The sequence below is a fragment of the Perca flavescens genome, chromosome 23, assembly GCF_004354835.1.
Source record: "Perca flavescens isolate YP-PL-M2 chromosome 23, PFLA_1.0, whole genome shotgun sequence".
Taxonomy (NCBI): Eukaryota; Metazoa; Chordata; class Actinopteri; order Perciformes; family Percidae; genus Perca; species Perca flavescens.
This window is the reverse complement of record NC_041353.1, coordinates 24,097,525-24,114,770: the sequence shown is the minus strand read 5'-3', so window position 1 is coordinate 24,114,770 and position 17,246 is coordinate 24,097,525. Positions and strand designations below refer to the sequence as shown.

Below are 17,246 nucleotides of genomic sequence, written 5' to 3'. Positions count from 1 at the left end.
GAACATTTTACACAAAAATCACTTCCCCCTCCCATCCCAAACCCGTCCCTACAACCTATTAAATTGAATAGTTATTCATTTCTTACTCACTGTAACTTTTACTCTTGTATGTGTATATTTTCCTATTTCAGCCAGTATATTTTCCTGGCCGTTTTTAATTGCTCTTTAATGTTTAGCACTTTGAATTTGCCTTGTTGCTGAAATGTGCTATAGAAATGAAGTTGCCTTGCCTTACAGCCTCAGCCTGTCAGTCAGTCCCCAGGGCATAGAAACCACTGTTTTGCCTGCTTGTCTCAGAGGAAGTGTAGCGCGACCGCTTTTGGCTCGCCGTTAATATCATATCGCAGCTTTAAATAATCTTTAAAAAATAAAACATACATAAAACAATGTGTATTGCATTTTACTGCATTTCATTTAGGCAAATCTTCCGTAGCTGGTTAGTAAAAGATACAGGTCAAATTTCCTGTTAATGTTAATGTTAATGTTAATGTCAATGTCAATGCAGCCTGGCCTGAAGCACAGTGCAGTTCAGCAGACTGTCAGCTTGTCCTGCTTTCTCTTCTTTTACCACTAGATACTAGAGGACAGCTGGGTCATCTTGGACGATAAGAATTTCCACAAGTTGGCTGAACAGCTGGGCTTCAGGGATGGACGGATCGAGCGCTCGTTGTTCCTGGTGAAGTACGAGGGTGAGCCAGAGGAACGGCAGCCAGAACATCTTGACCAGCGGCGTCCGCAATCCCATCAGTTCTGCATGGCAGGGTTTTCATTGCTTAAAAAGAGATTTTTAAAATCCCTTCCTACTCCCCAGCAGGCTCCCGTCCCCCTCCACTCCATCTCGCCTTGCATCCCAACTCCTACCCACCCACCGTGATCAAACATAAGCTCCCTGCTTCCTGTAAAATGATGTCTTTCTTAGCACATGAGCCATTGGAGAAATCTTCCCGGATTATAAATAGGGTATAGAGTGAGCCTCTCCGTCTCTCAAGTAGCAGAGCGGGGAAGCACAGATTCAGAATCACACTCATTTTTGCTTGTTTGGGCTAATTATATGCTTTGAAAGCAGAAAACAGAGCAGCAGGGCATCGCTCTAATTTGTATCCTCTTTAAAAAAAAAAGAAAAAGAAACACACTAGAAAGAATAACAACAAAGAGAAAAAAATAGAATCCTCAAACAAAGCCAGGACCTAAAGTTAGTCATGTTTGCAAGGCATACAAATCAAGTTTCCTGAATTTAGAATACAAGTGTGCGTCTAATTAAATATGAATTAGGTCAGGCAGTTAAATGCCCAGTGTGCTTTAAGACATGAAGGGCGTTCTGTGGAGTGTGAAAAAACTTGTGATTCCCAAAATGGAACAAAAATTCCAATTTGTTGGGTAAAATACCCTCCAAAAGACTAGGAATGTAAGACGCAGTTAATTATGTGCCTGATTACTTCAACTTCAACTTTCAACTTTATCTGTCCCCGATGGGCAATTGGTTTTCAAGTGCAACATAAAACAGACTTGAAACAACATTAGTCAGGGCAGCATAGACTCAGCAATACTGCATCAGTGAACAAGCAGGATCATCAGAACAGCAATAAGAACAATCAGGGGTGATTCCAGGATTTTTGAAGTGGGGAGGCACAGAGGGCACCAACAATTAGTCAGCGGGGGTGGGCAACATTTTATTGGAATACAGCATAGAAGATCTGCTTACAATTATTAATTATTACTATTAATTTCACTTGTTTTCATTTAAAAAGAAAAAATGTATATCCAAATACAAAAAAAAAAAAAAAAATCCCAGTGGTTCCAGAAGTTTGGATAGTCACCATGGAAACATTATTTGGTCATATGACAAGGGCTGGGACAATTGTCAGGCAGCCAAGTGACAGTACTCTGATCCAATGGAAATCACAATTGTCAGATTGACATTACTCCAGCCCAAAGGATGCCACCCCATGCCCCCCTTCTTGCCCCACCCCTGACAACAATAAATATATCCTGTCATCCCCAATCGATTAAAAGGCCAAATATCAAAACTCGTGATTTAACATATGTTTCCCCCCTGTGGTTTCTGCAGAGGCCACAGCCAGCGACGGGCAGCAGCGCTCCGGGGGTCATGGTGGGAAAGATGAGGTCGCCCCCTTGCTTACTTCAGCTGAGCAGTGCCTGGCTGTCATGAAGACCAGCATCAAGATCATCCATGGGGTGAGCAAGATGTTCACAGCAAGTCTTTCAGACATGATGCTAATTAAGAATACATACTGCTGCTATTTTAATTAATAAAAAAAGACTGATGTGAATGGCTGCTTTTTCTTGAAGTAATATTTCCTAAGATTTTGGCCCTATCTATGGGCATTTTATGCCATAAGATACGTTACCAGGAACTGAAGGAGCGAGTGATGCTGTGTGGAATGTCTCCAAACAGGAACTTCTTTTACAAAGTGTTTTGAATATTTACATACAAACGTACGGCCAACTAGAAAGGAGGAGAATGAGGAAAGCCGGTAGAAGCTAAACAAAAGTAATAAGAACATCTCTGTATGAAGCCACTGTGAAAGTTTTAACAAAGAGACGTCTTCGAGAGCAGCCTTCCTGCATTCTCGCTATAGACGTGTCGCGCAGCAGCAACTACAGTATCGGAGAGCAATGGCAACTCCCTCAGAGATCAGAGCGCTGGGATGTACAGCACACAAGGCAGCAGAGGGGATGGCGTGCAGGTCTGTAATCAGATTCATGAGCCGCGCCAATGACACCCTGGAACTTGTATTGGTAAAAGTCCAGTTTCCGCTACCACCAGCAACGCTATGGAGCTGTTGTTTTATGAGCGGGTCCCTGTTTTGTTTATCCGTTGAACACACACATGAATGCACAAGCACGTGTGGGTGAGGCGATACACAATCCTGCCAATGGTTTCACTCTATTCCAGTGATCTACAGGCGGTGGTAACGTGCCGAGACATGCAGCAACACGCCAACAAAGCCAGGGAGTAATTATAACATCACCATGAGCATTAGCTTGGTGGCTAGCATGAGCCACTTGTCACGTAGCATGTTTTAGTAAACTGGATCAAAATTGAAAAAATATCAATAAATGAAGTCTCTTCTGCATTACTGTGTTAGCATAAAATATATTTTTTTTTAAATGATGCTGTATTGCTGTTACTGAGTATATTTTGTGACATTGTATGATTTGCTCTCTGACATATCATCTGGATTTGACCGTGTTTTCCTAGAAATTAGAGCAACTAGAGTGGGTGAAGTTCATCTCACGCTATTCATTTATTCAATGCATAATCAACCAAAGTCCGCATATTGATGCGGGGGCCGCATTTTTTTCAAATACGCCGCACTTTCGCCGCATAAATTGCCGATTTTCGCGCAAAATATGCGGGGCTTGCATGATTTCATAATCCCCGCATTTTCATTGCAAAAAAGTCACCTATATCTTAGCAGAAAGTTGAAAAATATTGAGTTTACTTAAAACAAGAGCAGCCATTTTCCCCTGTTGCCATGGGAACGTTATGAAGTGACGTAATTACGCGATGTGAATATTGTCAAAAAGCAGGGTGTTGGGGGAATCATTTTTTTTTTTCTCTTTTTTTAATCAAACCGCAGTTTTTGTAAGTTCCCGCAATTTCATCGGATAAAATTGCATAAATATCCCGCACATTCCATCGCACTTTTTAATAAAACGTGCCGCATAATCAAGGATTTTTGCCCGCAACAATCACAAAAAAACTCAGCATTTTTCTGGAAGGACTGGCTTTAAGAAAATTACAGATTTCCCTGAGTTTGAAGATTTGTTGGAAACATTTCGGATAATATAAGTACACAACTCAACAAAATAAAAGAAGTTATTAGACATTTTAATGAGGACATGTTACATATTAAATATTTAAGGATTACTGCCATCAGGTAGAAGGTACCCTAGTATAACCTAGCCCGCACCTCTAGAATGGGGAAGAGCTTCTTCCTTCAAGTAGTCAGACTGTTGAACAACAAAACATGATGCACATTTTTCACGGTGAGCTGAAATGGACTCCTGCACTTTTTTTTCTGCTGCTAAATTCCATATATTCTTCCTCCACCTCACGGTGAACCTAACTCATAACAATCAGTGCTCTGTAACAAGTCTACTTATGCCCTGTCTTTTGTTGTCTGTCCTGTCCCTTATCTGTCTTAAATGCTCTACTTTAAGTAGTAATTGCACTTTATGTATAACCTATAATGTGTGTGCACTAAATGTAGCCTGTCTCAAATGTCGTTTTTATATAATGTTTTTATATAAGGTAGTTTTTATATATTTCAAATGTGTAACACCACTTGATCCACGGTGAAACGTTGTCTCTTCTCACTATATACAGTGTATATGGTTGAAATGACAATAAAACCCACTTGACTTGACTAAAAACTCCAAGCATGTCTCTGTTCTGATAAACCAATCTCCCCCCATCAGGACAACCTGACAGCGTTCCGACTGATGGACAGGAAACGTAAAGGCGTGGTCGACTGCAGTGACTTCAAAGTGCTGTACAGCAGCTTGGGATTTTTCTGCAGGGAGGCAGAGTACCAGCGGCTGCTTGATCTGATGGGTCTGCATCCCGGGGGCAACCTCAACTACGCCGAATTTGTCCACGTTGTTGAAAACAATGGCAAACGCAAACAAGGGACACAAACAGCGCGTGTGTGAGTCCCAAATGGTTATTATTACTGATGCTTGGACATTTTGAGGAAAGTTGGTGTGCTTCTACTGTATGTAGCGATTATTCTAACCTTAATATTTCCACTATGAACGGACCTCTGATTGAGAGAGTCACAGAATATAAATACCTTGGCATCTGGATTGACGAAAAGCTCTCCTTCAAATTTCCCATTGATAATCTTGTGTGCAGACTAAGGCAAAAAAATGGCAATTTTTTACAGAAACAGAAGCATCTTTCCCATGTTTTGTAGGAAAAGGGTTGTTGAGGCAGTTTTCATGTCAATCTTGGACTATGACAATGTGATTTATAGACAGGCATCATCTTCAACTCTCAAATCTCTGGACTCAGTCTATCACTCCGCCTCAAGCTTCATAACCCGTCATGTCTATGTTACACATCATTGTATTTTATATGAAAGTATTGGGTGGTCTTTTCTCCAAGAAACACGAGATACTCACTAGTATCTCTATCTATAAGGCTCTTCTTGGAAAAGTGCCATCTAACCTTGCAGAACTTCTCTGTTACTCAGAGGGACATTGTCAGACTGGCTCTGCTGACTGGCTTTGACTTCATGTTCCACGAGCTCGGTCTGAACTTGGAAAAAACTGCTTTTAGTTTTAGTATTAGTGACTCCTGGAATAAATTACAGCACTTTCTTAAAATCAACTCAATTGTGCCTCTTGGACAGTTTAGAAATCTGGTTTTAAACCTGCAAACTTCTGCTTTACATAATTGTATTTTCTTTTGCATCCCTATTATCCTAATGCATTTATCACATCATTTTTCCAATTCTGAATGCTTCATTATTGTCTTTCCATATTTCTTATGATTGTACTTTCTGTGTTGTCGTTCTGTATTTGTCTTTGTAATCTGACTCGATGACATTGAAAATGAGGGTCGCCTCTCAATGATCTCTCCAGGATAAATAAAGGTTGAATGTCTGTTTGTTTTCGGTCTCTCCTGACAGACAAGAGCAGCTCCATGAACTCCTGGCCTCTGATGCTTGCTACAAGTGGGCAGACATGTCTAAGGTCGGTAAAACTCACAGAAAGCACACCTAAATTGATTATTTGCGTGATGCAACGATCTGGACCTGTTCCTCTCTTTCCCGTCAGGTGCTGTGCCAGTTTGACAAAGACGGCCAGGGTTGGATCCATAAAAAGAGCTTGAGGGGACTCCTCTTCACCTATGCTCTCCCCATGAATTCCGAAGAGTTCGACCAGCTCTGGTCGAGGTAAGAGATACACCATCATTACATCATACAGTGCAGGGCTCTTGGCTGTGCCGGCCACAATTTGTTCTACTTCATTTTGACAGGTATGACCCAGAGTGCCGGGGCTGCGTGGCAGTTTGTGACTTCTTGGAAAAGCTGGGGTTTCATCACGAAGGGTATCTCGGGCCTCGGAGCCAGAAGCTCAACCAAGCTGTCGCCCGGCAGAACGCTGACAGACCAGTGTCCTCTGACGCTGCATCGCTCGAGTGCATTGAGTAAGCGAAGAAGGATACTGTGGGCAATTTTAGATTACCCAATCGATCAATTCTCTGGAGTTTATCCAGGTCAGCAGTGGCAGCGGGCTAAGTAAGGTAGCCCAGATGTCCTTCTCCTCAGCCACATCCTTTCCCAAGCCAGATGGTATATGCAGTCCCTCCAGCATGCTTTTCCTCTGCTCCGTTGTCTCTTCCTACAGTTGCACTCGCCTGGAATGCATCCACAGGGAGGCATCCCAATCAGATACCCGGCCACCTAAACAGACTCCTTTCGACATTAGGAGTGGCAGTTCTACCCTGAGCTTCTTCTGGATGTCTGAGCTTCTTACCCTATCTCTAAGGATAAGTCCTTGCAAGATATTTATTTACTTGAAACAAAAGGTTCACACAAGCCAATGGCGTGGGTGGATCAGTAATGAAAGCAGTGCGTAGATGTGTGTCATGTCATGTGTGTTGTAGAGGTGTTGAAGGTGCAAAACCAAGAGCATGTAATCATCGGCGTGGGAAGTGCTGCTTTTTCTGTAGGCCTATTGTTTAACTGCAATGGAAAGTAGAAAAATATAAATGATATTGTTCATGTTTTTTTCACATCTATGACACTTTGTGTCCTTGTTATGTACTCCTGCCTCTGTGCAGTATGTTTGTATAATTTTCAGTCCCTCTGGTTGGGACAGCAACTTGGAAAAAAGCAGAGTAGGGCTGTATCCCCATTGCTTTAAGTCTTTAATGGTCTATATACACGACGTTCCACTTCTGGGATTGCCACCGGAAATTCCGCCAGATGTTCCTCATTTAGGCTGGATATCCTTGGGCTTTCTTTGTGATGGCATTTTAAACTCCGGTCAATTTATAAGGACTACGGTTAACTGCTCCTCAGATCTGTGCAGGGTAAATCCAGACAGCTAGCTAGACTATCTGTCCAATCAGAGTTTTCTGTTGCACGACTAAAACAACTTTTGAACGTACACATGTTCCACCAAAACAAGTTCCTTCCAGAGGCTATTTTGCAGAAGTGCCATTGCTCCGTGCCAGACCCTCCTCCGCAGCGCTGTAGAGGAAGGTCTGGCAATGCAAGACTAAGCAGAGAATGTTAACGGTCGCAGTTTGGTTATGTTTAGGCACAAAAACAAATCGGTTATGATTAGGCATTAAAACTACTTGGTTAAGTTTTTAAAGAAAGATTTTGGTTTGGGTTCAAATCAGACGTTACTTTACATCCGGTTAAGCATGTGATGCTGAATGTGACGTTTGTTTCCTTTTATTTTCAAGCAGAACTTGAACCCTGCTCTTCCATGGTAAGGTCCTGTGTTTGTTTGACCCATCCACTACGGATCAAATAGTTTAAGTTGGCTTTTCTATATCTGCTCTTCAAAAAATCATGTACCATTGCCTGTTAATTCAGCAGTTGTAAGAATTAAAATGATTGATACATGTACTGTTAATTTTTTTTTTTGATAACTGAGTTAGAGATGATTTCTTTAGATCTGCGCATTGCACAAGCCTACGTCATGGGTATGCAATGGCCTGGGTTTATCACATTTTCATGTGTTTTGACCCTTTGGCTTTCCGCCTTGTGTGAGGTTATTTGGCTGGTCTGTACGGCATTGTAACTCTGTATAATTCTCCATTCATCAGTGAAGTGAATGAGCTACACTGCAGATTGGAGTCCCTCTTAACAGTCACAGAGTGCCAGCTGTCTCATATGACATATATCACTCCCTCATCCTCTCCTTGCAGTTCCCGTGCGTTCGTTCTGTGTTGTTGGCTGTCTAGTAGCTGTGAATGCTTTGACATACAGTATGTGGGTGTTCCAGGTTTTCCGTCTGTTGTAGTGTAAAACGTGTCAAATGCTGTTAAACGTACAATATGTAACTTTCTGCCGCTAGGGGTCTCTCAACCAAAACAATGGACGGTAAAACTGGACTTTTGATGACGTTGTGAAGTTGCGTGGAATTATGGGAGTTTTTAGTGTTAAACACCTTTGCTGCCGGTTAGAATGCATCAGTTAACGGACGAGTTTACCCATTCAAGTTTATTCACGTTACGTTTATTTATGTTATTCTAATAAAATAGCTGCAGTTTCCCCAACATAATTACGTTTTTCTTGATTAGTGGGGGCTAACGGTAACTAGCTAGCTATATGTCCCGGGGCTGTTGTCAGCTGTCATCCCGACTGAGTCTCTCTGCGCCGGGGGAGTGAGGCAGACAGACCGGGGTGTGCTAGCTGGCTAAATTAGCATTAGATTAATCGTTTATACAGCTAACGTTAACGTTACTAGCTAGTGAAGTTATTCGTGGGTTAGCTCAGTCCTGTTAGCTGTGGTCGAAACAGTCTAAAAATAACTATTAGTGTGTTGAACGATGTTGTAACCTCAATTTTACCCACAAAGCTTTAGCATCAACGTTCGCACATTGTAGTAACGTCAAGCTGGTATCGATATTGAACTTTCAAAATAGATAAGGTCTCTGTTGTATTACTGTGATAAAAAGTGGGATGTAATTAATCACAAAATGATGCTGTATGGCAAAAAAAAAATATTTTTTTTCTGTGACATTGTATGATTTACAATTACTCCTGAACGTATCATCTTGGTGCCAGTGTTCTGACGGAAGTTAGAGTAACTGGAGGGTGAAAGGTTATATGACACCATGACAGGCGACTAAAGGAAACGTGCCGTGTCTGAAAATAAAATAACAGATTTCTCTGGGTTTGACATTTGGTGGAAACATTTAGGATAGTGTAAGAACACAACTCATAAAAATATATAACATAGGTATGGTAATTTTTAGACATTTTAAAGCAGACATGTTACATATTGTACCTTTAATAACTATTAAAGGGCCCATGGCATGAAAATGTAACTTTATGAGGTTTTTTAACATTAATATGAGTTCCCCAGTGGCTAGAAATGGTGATAGGTGTAAACCGAGCCCTGGGTATCCTGCTCTGCCTTTGAGAAAATGAAAGCTCAGATGGGCCTATCTGGAATCTTCTCCTTATGAGGTCATAAGGAGCAAGGTTACCTCCCCTTTCTCTGCTTTGCCCCCCCAGAGAATTTGGCCCACCCATGAGAGAGAGACATCATGGTTTTCAAGCAAGCAAAGTGGCAGTTGGGCAAGGCCACACCCCCACCCTCCACCTTCCCCCCCCTCTCTCCTCCTCAATAGCTACAGACACAGAAATGGCACATCCTAAGGAAAGCTCATTGTGGGACTGGCTCTAGTGGCTGTAATTCTGCACCAAGGCTGAATTTCAGGGAAAGAGACTTCAGATACAGTATTAGAGGACCACTAAGGTCTATATAAAAGAGACTTCAGATACAGTATTAGGGGACCACTAAGGTCTATACTGTATAAAAGAGACTTCAGATACAGTATTAGGGGACCACTAAGGTCTATATAAAAGAGACTTCAGATACAGTATTAGGGGACCACTAAGGTCTATATAAAAGAGACTTCAGATACAGTATTAGGGGACCACTAAGGCCTATATAAAAGAGACTTCAGATACAGTATTAGGGGACCACTAAGGTCTATATAAAAGAGACTTCAGATACAGTATTAGGGGACCACTAAGGTCTATATAAAAGAGACTTCAGATACAGTATTAGGGGACCACTAAGGTCTATATAAAAGAGACTTCAGATACAGTATTAGGGGACCACTAAGGTCTATATAAAAGAGACTTCAGATACAGTATTAGGGGACCACTAAGGCCTATATAAAAGAGACTTCAGATACAGTATTAGGGTACCACTAAGGTCTATATAAAAGAGACTTCAGATACAGTATTAGGGGACCACTAAGGTTTATATAAAAGACACTTCAGATACAGTATTAGGGGACCACTAAGGTCTATATAAAAGAGACTTCAGATACAGTATTAGGGGACCACTAAGGCCTATATAAAAGAGACTTCAGATACAGTATTAGGGGACCACTAAGGTCTATATAAAAGAGACTTCAGATACAGTATTAGGGGACCACTAAGGCCTATATAAAAGAGACTTCAGATACAGTATTAGGGGACCACTAAGGTCTATATAAAAGAGACTTCAGATACAGTATTAGGGGACCACTAAGGTCTATATAAAAGAGACTTCAGATACAGTATTAGGGGACCACTAAGGTCTATATAAAAGAGACTTCAGATACAGTATTAGGGGACCACTAAGGTCTATATAAAAGAGACTTCAGATACAGTATTAGGGGACCACTAAGGCCTAATATAAAAGATACTTCAGATCCAGTATTAAGGGACCACTTAGGCCTATATAAAAACATTCAAAGAGCAGCATGTCGTGGGACCTTTAAGTATAAATGACACTGGCCATTTAAATGAATGCAAAACCTTGAATGCTAAACAAGCTTTGCTCTGGAGTGTCAGTACAATTTACAGATATTACATACGCTGTAATATGAGCGTGGCTACTCTCCTGAACGAGCTCCGTACCACAGGGGATTTGGATAAACAAACATTTAAGCACATGCTGTGATTATGATTAAGCCCATAAAAGAAATATTGTTCTTAATGAATATTGTGAATGCAGTGTAACAAGGCTTATTACAGGAAATCCCACACATTTTCAAGTGTAGCTGTACGATAGGTATGTCAATGTATTAGTTATTAGTTTTGATTTACAGTATGAGAGCAAAAACACCAGTTGCTTTCAGAATCTGCATTAAACTTTCCAAATATTTTTGTTCTCATATTTGTTTTCTGATGAACAGAAATACTTGAGTGAAGCTATGGAAGCATAGCAGCACAGCTTATAACCTGAGCTCTTGTTGTGCTGTCCACAGACAGATTGTGCAGGAGAACTACAAGGGGTTGAGCGACTCCCTGACTCATCTGGCAACGAGTAGAGATGGCACAGTGACGGTGGAGGAGCTGCTGAGCCTGCTACAAACCTACAGCTGCTCTGTCCGGAGAGAGCAGCTTGTAAATCACCTGCGCAGGTCAACTCCATCATTTATTTTTCCCTGTAGAGACAGCCATTATAGTAGTGGGCACAACTGGAGACATGTGCAAAACTAAAAACCACAGTCTGCACAGCAGCAGTTCATGTGGACCAAACTCTAGTTTGTTTCTCATTGTTTGAATGCAGTTTTCAAAACTCTACACACTTATCCCATGGCTTTAACCTCAGCCTGCTCACTGTGATGTGAACGGTTTAGTTCAGGTGACTGTTGGTAGTGCAGACTGTGGTTAGAGTTTTGTGGATTCAGTTGTAACCACTGTCGTTTAGCAATCGAAAAAAAACTGTAAACTGTAAAGAAAATCTTGCCAAAGACCACAATGAGAAACATTGAATCGGGTCTGTTAATTTATTGTTGAAGGTTTGTTAGATTGTATAAGGGGTGAGAACATTATGATTGAAGTATATGATGGCCATTGTCATGCTCACTTACGTATGTCTCATAATTTGTTGCAGCCATTTTTTGGTTGATATCATGTGTTACGGTACACAGATTTGGTGGTGAATTGAACCATTTTTTGGAGAAAAAAATTGGCAAAAGTCTTCAAAATACCACATTACTGTAAGACACCAAGACCTTGAGGAACACCATGGATGGATGAATGGATGAATGGACAGATGGATGTATGGATGAATAGATGCAAGGATGGATGGATGGATGGATTTGGTTTCAACAACTTTTGATATTTGTAGATTGGATGGCGATCTGTTCTGGGACCTGCTCGGAAGCCTCCTTATTGTCACTATAACTGGGAAAGTCATAGATCCTCTGACTGCCCTGCGCCTCTAGAATGTGTTTGTAAAGTTTAGATTGTGATTGGTTTAAAGAAATGCCAATAAACCAGAGCACGTTTTTCTCCCATCCCGGAATGCTGTGCGGACTAGCTAGACCTTACTGTGCAGCGCTGTGGAGGAAGGTCTGGCAATGCGACACTAGGGTGGCAGTAGCTCAGTCCGTAGGGAGTTGGGTTGGGAACCGAAATGTGACTGGTATCTGGAGGGGTTCACCTCCTAGGAACTGCCAAGGTGTCCTTAAGCAAGGCTCCAAACCCCCAACTGTTCAGGCGGCAGCCCATCAACAGCTGCAGCCCCCTCAATCTGACATCTCTCTCCATTTGTGCATGTGTACGTCCTGAGCGTGTGTGTGTATTTTAGGCCTGTGTGTAATGTGTGTTACTAACAACAGAGTGAAAAAGGTTTAATTTCCCTTTCTGGATTTATAGTATAAGTATGTTAAATTAATAACAAATCTGCACTTGTTAGTTTAAATCATTCATTGTGAAACCAACTTGTTTGTGTGTCTCTATAGGCTTGAGGTTCCCATGGATGATAACAGTGAGAGGCTGTCTTACATGGACTTCCTGTCTGAGTTTGACCCTAAAGCAGAGAAGAGGTGTGAGTGTCCTCCTGCTTCTCCTGATGCTGTGGGCCAGATAGAGTCCTTGGACAGCCTCAGTCCAGGCCTGGCTCTGGCTAGGATGCGAGAACTAGTAACTGCGTCAGCAGCTCATCTGCATAAGGTGAAGCTTACAACATGCTTCATTATTCTTTGTCATCGGTTTCTCTTCTGATCACTTTTCGGTGTCTGTTTCTGTCCTCCAGGCATTCTTGGCCTTTGACCAGAGTGGGACAGGGACAGTCAAAGCGCTGGAATTTCGCCAGGTGCTGGAGAACTTTTGTGCCCGTCTGTCAGACAAACAGTACAGATACATGCTGACCAAACTGCAGCTGGACCGTGAGAACTGCACCGTTAACTGGAAGGATTTCCTCAACACGTTTCAGTCACAGAGCCCACTGGTAAGAGAAGCTGTTTCCGGAGCTACTTAAGGGAAATATGCTTTTTCACTTCCGATGATGCTAACGTGGGGAACACGGTCACCATTTTTCCCCGCTTAGCATCTGCACGTTCACATTGTCATTAGCTGTGTTTCATCACACATTTTGATGTGCATTTTAAAGTTGCAATTTAGAAAAGCTGGATGGAAATGGCAAAATTTGATATAACTTCCTCAACTGTGTACATTTTTTTTTTTACACTCGCTTGAGGTGGTTGATGCTCTAAATGGGATATGGAAATGCCTCTGTCACATAAGTTCTGGTTTAGTGAACATTTAACTCACAGGACTGATCAGCTGTTTACGCTGTCTGCATCTTCCGGGATATACTTCCTAGATACCTCTGTCCATTTTTCTCTCGTAGAAGGATTAGATGGCCAAGGCGACTTGTTCTGTTTCCGGTTAGCTACCTCTATGTCTTCTACTCTGTTTACTGGTGGATTACAGCCATGCGTAGCCTACAGCACCAACTTCTGACCAAACTACGCTGTGGCTTAGTTTATTTTCTTCAAACCAGCTGATGGAATTGCACCTAATTTACATGTCTTTTTTGCCACATTTCAAAGGTTCGCTCAAAATTTGCTTGACAGTTGACTCGGAACACAGCTACTGTGAACGTGTTAGCATGTTGACGCTAGAATTTAGCTCAAAGAACCGCTGTACAGTCTCACAAAGCCGCTAGCATGGATGTAGACTCTTAGGCCCTGATTCCACCTGGTTTTTAAATCCAAACTGAGTGATCGGATCACAAGTGGACAGCTCTAGGGGCGTGTGTTCCCACCTGGCAGTGGAATGTGTCTCCCAATTCGTCCTGAGTGACCACTTGTTATGGGATCTCACTTCCCCGCTCTATATGCAAATAAACACGTACATCGTTTCCTTTTGCATATAGGCTGGTTGTGTGTGTTTCTATATGTCAGTTGTTACTCTCACATAAATCAAGCCCACAGTCTGTCAGTGTGCCGACATAAGGATGTCTACTGACGGGCGGCGGGACCAGTGCAGGAGAGAAAGTCTCTCTATGTGTTCAGCTCTAAGTCGGCAGTTTGTAGCTTCTAACTGCATTTCTGTGGTTTGAAGTTTAGTTTCTACATTATATCTGCTTCATTTTATTATTCGTGTTCGCTTATAGGAGTCGTGTTACAGTAATGCTGATGAAGACCCAACATTTACTGATTTTCACGGGAATTGAAACTGCTTTGAAGCTCTCGCAATGCAAGACTAATAAATAACAGAAGGAGACGGAACATGGGCTTGATAGTTTGTAGTAATATCCTACATATTGGTGAATTCGGGGACTTTTTATGAAAATACAAATAAGTTATTATACCGACGGCTGCCTTTTCCAGGCAATCAGCCGCACAGGAACAAAAACGCTGACAATTCACTCAGTGGGGTCTGTGACATGAGAAATACTTTCAATGAATACGTAGTCTGGCTTAGAGTTGAGTAGGCGGCCTTTTATGTGGACACGGGATGCATTCCCGTTCTCACTGTTAAAAGAATCTGGACATGGCTTAGACCACCTCCAAATGTGGTTTTAAAGATCGGATCTCAAAACGTCCTCAAAGCGTCCTCGGTGTGTTTTCACCTGTACTTAGAGCTGTCCCCTTGTGTGATCCGATCACTCAGATCGGATTTTAATAGCAGGTAACAGGGTCTTAGTCTTGTTATGCTAAGCTAGGCTAATCACATCCTGACTCCAGCTTTGTACTCAACACAGCCATGGCAGTGATATTCGTTTTATCATCTCACCCTTAGGACGTTTTCACACCTATAGTTTGTTTGCTTCGGCCGCAGTCTGTTTCCGTGAGAGAAACATCGAAGCTGCTACAGTACTGATCTGCCGCATCGCAGATTGCAAAGCACAGCTGACAGCAGGAGACATTTAGCTCAGACTACTCGAGTACACATACAGTATTTGGTGCGGTTCGAGGTTGGACCACGTTCTCGCCACAAACAAACCGCTCCAGAGTTGGATTGAAAGCGTACCGAGACCACCTCATCAAGCTGGTCTCGGTACGCTCGGTTGGTACGCTTTTGGTGTGCACCCGAGTGCGATTGCTGCGTTCATACCTGCCCAAACGAACCACACCAAGGGGGAAAAACCAACTCTATTCTCACAATTCAACCAAACTAAATGAGGCAGGTGAGAAAGCACCCTTAGAAGGCAAGCAAATGAGTGTATTGCCTCAAAATGTTGACCTTTTCTGTTGGTTGTATGTTGTCCCTCCCTGTATACCTCTTATAGTGTGTGTGTGTGTGTGTGTGTGTGTGTGTGTGTGTGTGTGTGTGTGTGTTTGTGTGTTGTATGCTACTGTTTATAATGATGTAGACATCAGAGAGGCGCTTGAGTAAGACCTGGGAACAAGGGACTAAAACCGATAGATCGCCTATCCAGACCGAGACCTCTGAAGGCACAAAGCCTCTGCAGCAGATCCAGGAAGTCGTCTCCGGTGACTTGTATGAAATCACCAAAGAGCTTGTGGATCTGGACCCCTCCAACAGCACTACAATCTCTAAAGGGCAGTTCAGACAGCTTTGTGATCACCACTGCCCGAGACTCACAAAGGATCAGGTGAAGCCAGAGAAACTGTTTGCTTGTATTCCAGTCCACGATAATTCAGAGAATTCTTGCCATGCAAGAGAACAAGCACATTTCTAACAACTCTTCCAGTGCTTTCGAGCTGAAACAACCCATACTGGCATCCGTCCATGGTTACAAATGAGGAAATGAGTCTGTGAGGGAATAAGTCTTTCGGGGCATTTGCCAGTACCATTCGTTTTAGCCTGATATGTTTTCTTTAATTATTCTGATCAAAATCTAATTTATCTTTGCTGATAATTATGGACTGCGTGAGAAAGTTAGTCATCCGTAAAGCCAATTTACTGTGCTGTTTGTAGCTCGCTTTGGGGTCCTACTCCCCCCCTACCCCCCGCCCCAGTGCAAATGATTATTGTGTGTGTGTGTTTCCTTTTGCTTCTCAGTTTGAGTGTGTGTGGAGTCAGATGCCCGTGAATGAGCAGAAGAAGCTGCAGTACAGAGAGTTTCTGAAGCGTTTTGGTGTGCTGAGCAGGACAGAAGCAGGGGGTCCCACCAACAATGTCCCATTGCCTTCCTCTGAGCCCAGACAAACAGCCTCAACAACAGCATTTTGCCCGGAGACTGTTGGTGCCATTCTGCAACGCACTAAGGTACAGCACATGACATGAAGACTGCACACTAATAACTCTCTCTCTCACTCACTTTTACTTATTTCCCCGTCAAATACACTGCTCTGTGCACTTAAAAACCCTTGGACACTTCATCACAGTATCCCTGCTGCCCCTCTCTGCTCTGTGCACTCTTCAGATTTGTGTGAGTGTGTGCCACTTACAAAAGCACACAGAGCAAGAAAGGTAGGATTTGGAAAATCAAGTCAGACTGAATGAGAAAGGTTATCTTCGCGCACTTATGTGGATAATAGCAGACACAGAAATAAAGGTTTGAGCAGAGGATAGATTTTGCTAGCTCCAAAAAAGTGAGTCTTTCCAATTTCCCTGCAAAATATAAATCATGTGTTTCCAAACATGTTTTTTTCCCCATGATGAAAATGTCTCACTGCTAAAATGCGTTTAATCAAAAGTGCCTGTGTCAGACCGACATAAGAGGAGCAGTCAGTTGAAAAAAACTCTGACGCAGAGAGAGGATACAAGGATACGAGGAGACGAGGAGACGGAGAAGCCCTTCGGATCAAATGTATAAACGTAAACCTAAAACATAAACCTTGGTCCGGACTGTGGTTTCGGACTTTCAGGTGTGAAAGCCCCCCTTAGGCCCCTTTTACACCTGGCATTAAAGTCCGATCTGAGTGATCGGATCACAAGTGAACAGCTCTAGGTGCTTTTGTTCCCACCTGGCAGTAGAATGTTAGCCTGGTCCTAACATACTCTGGTCCATTTCATTAGTACAGAGGGTCTGCTCACTCTCCATTGACAAGTGTTAACTTCCTTGAAGGCGGGTACTCTGTTTAAAACTATTGGATCTGCCCAGAGCCACTCTGGATCTGCCATAACCAATCGCTAATGTTTGGTCGTGACGTCGGCTTAGCATCGCTAGCGTTAGCCTTAGCCAACTCCTTCACCACTAACCGAGCGAGCTGGAAAATCAAGCTGTTCCCGAACCCCGTGGGGAGGAGGGCCACAACGTCATGGCCACCAACACAACTCAGCAAAGATTGTTCTTGCTCGGGCTTTAACTTCTGGATATTA

The 17,246-nt window shown here is 42.6% G+C and overlaps 1 protein-coding gene across 7 annotated transcripts in view; it reads left to right on the top strand.

The window, feature by feature from the left end:
* LOC114549832 (EF-hand calcium-binding domain-containing protein 6) overlaps positions 1–17,246 on the top strand; it is a 67,693-nt gene that overhangs the window by 41,364 nt on the left and 9,083 nt on the right. For all 7 annotated transcript variants that reach the window (XR_003691586.1, XM_028570102.1, XM_028570104.1 and 4 more), the window contains 11 exons: positions 575–689; positions 2,069–2,196; positions 4,447–4,676; positions 5,661–5,724; positions 5,809–5,927; positions 6,011–6,181; positions 10,985–11,140; positions 12,470–12,680; positions 12,763–12,957; positions 15,331–15,573; positions 15,984–16,190. Coding sequence is in view for 6 of the 7 variants with exons in the window: in XM_028570102.1 (XP_028425903.1) it covers positions 575–689; positions 2,069–2,196; positions 4,447–4,676; positions 5,661–5,724; positions 5,809–5,927; positions 6,011–6,181; positions 10,985–11,140; positions 12,470–12,680; positions 12,763–12,957; positions 15,331–15,573; positions 15,984–16,190 (1,839 nt within the window). In the remaining variant the exon portion in view is untranslated. The remainder of the gene's footprint in view (positions 1–574; positions 690–2,068; positions 2,197–4,446; positions 4,677–5,660; positions 5,725–5,808; positions 5,928–6,010; positions 6,182–10,984; positions 11,141–12,469; positions 12,681–12,762; positions 12,958–15,330; positions 15,574–15,983; positions 16,191–17,246) is intronic.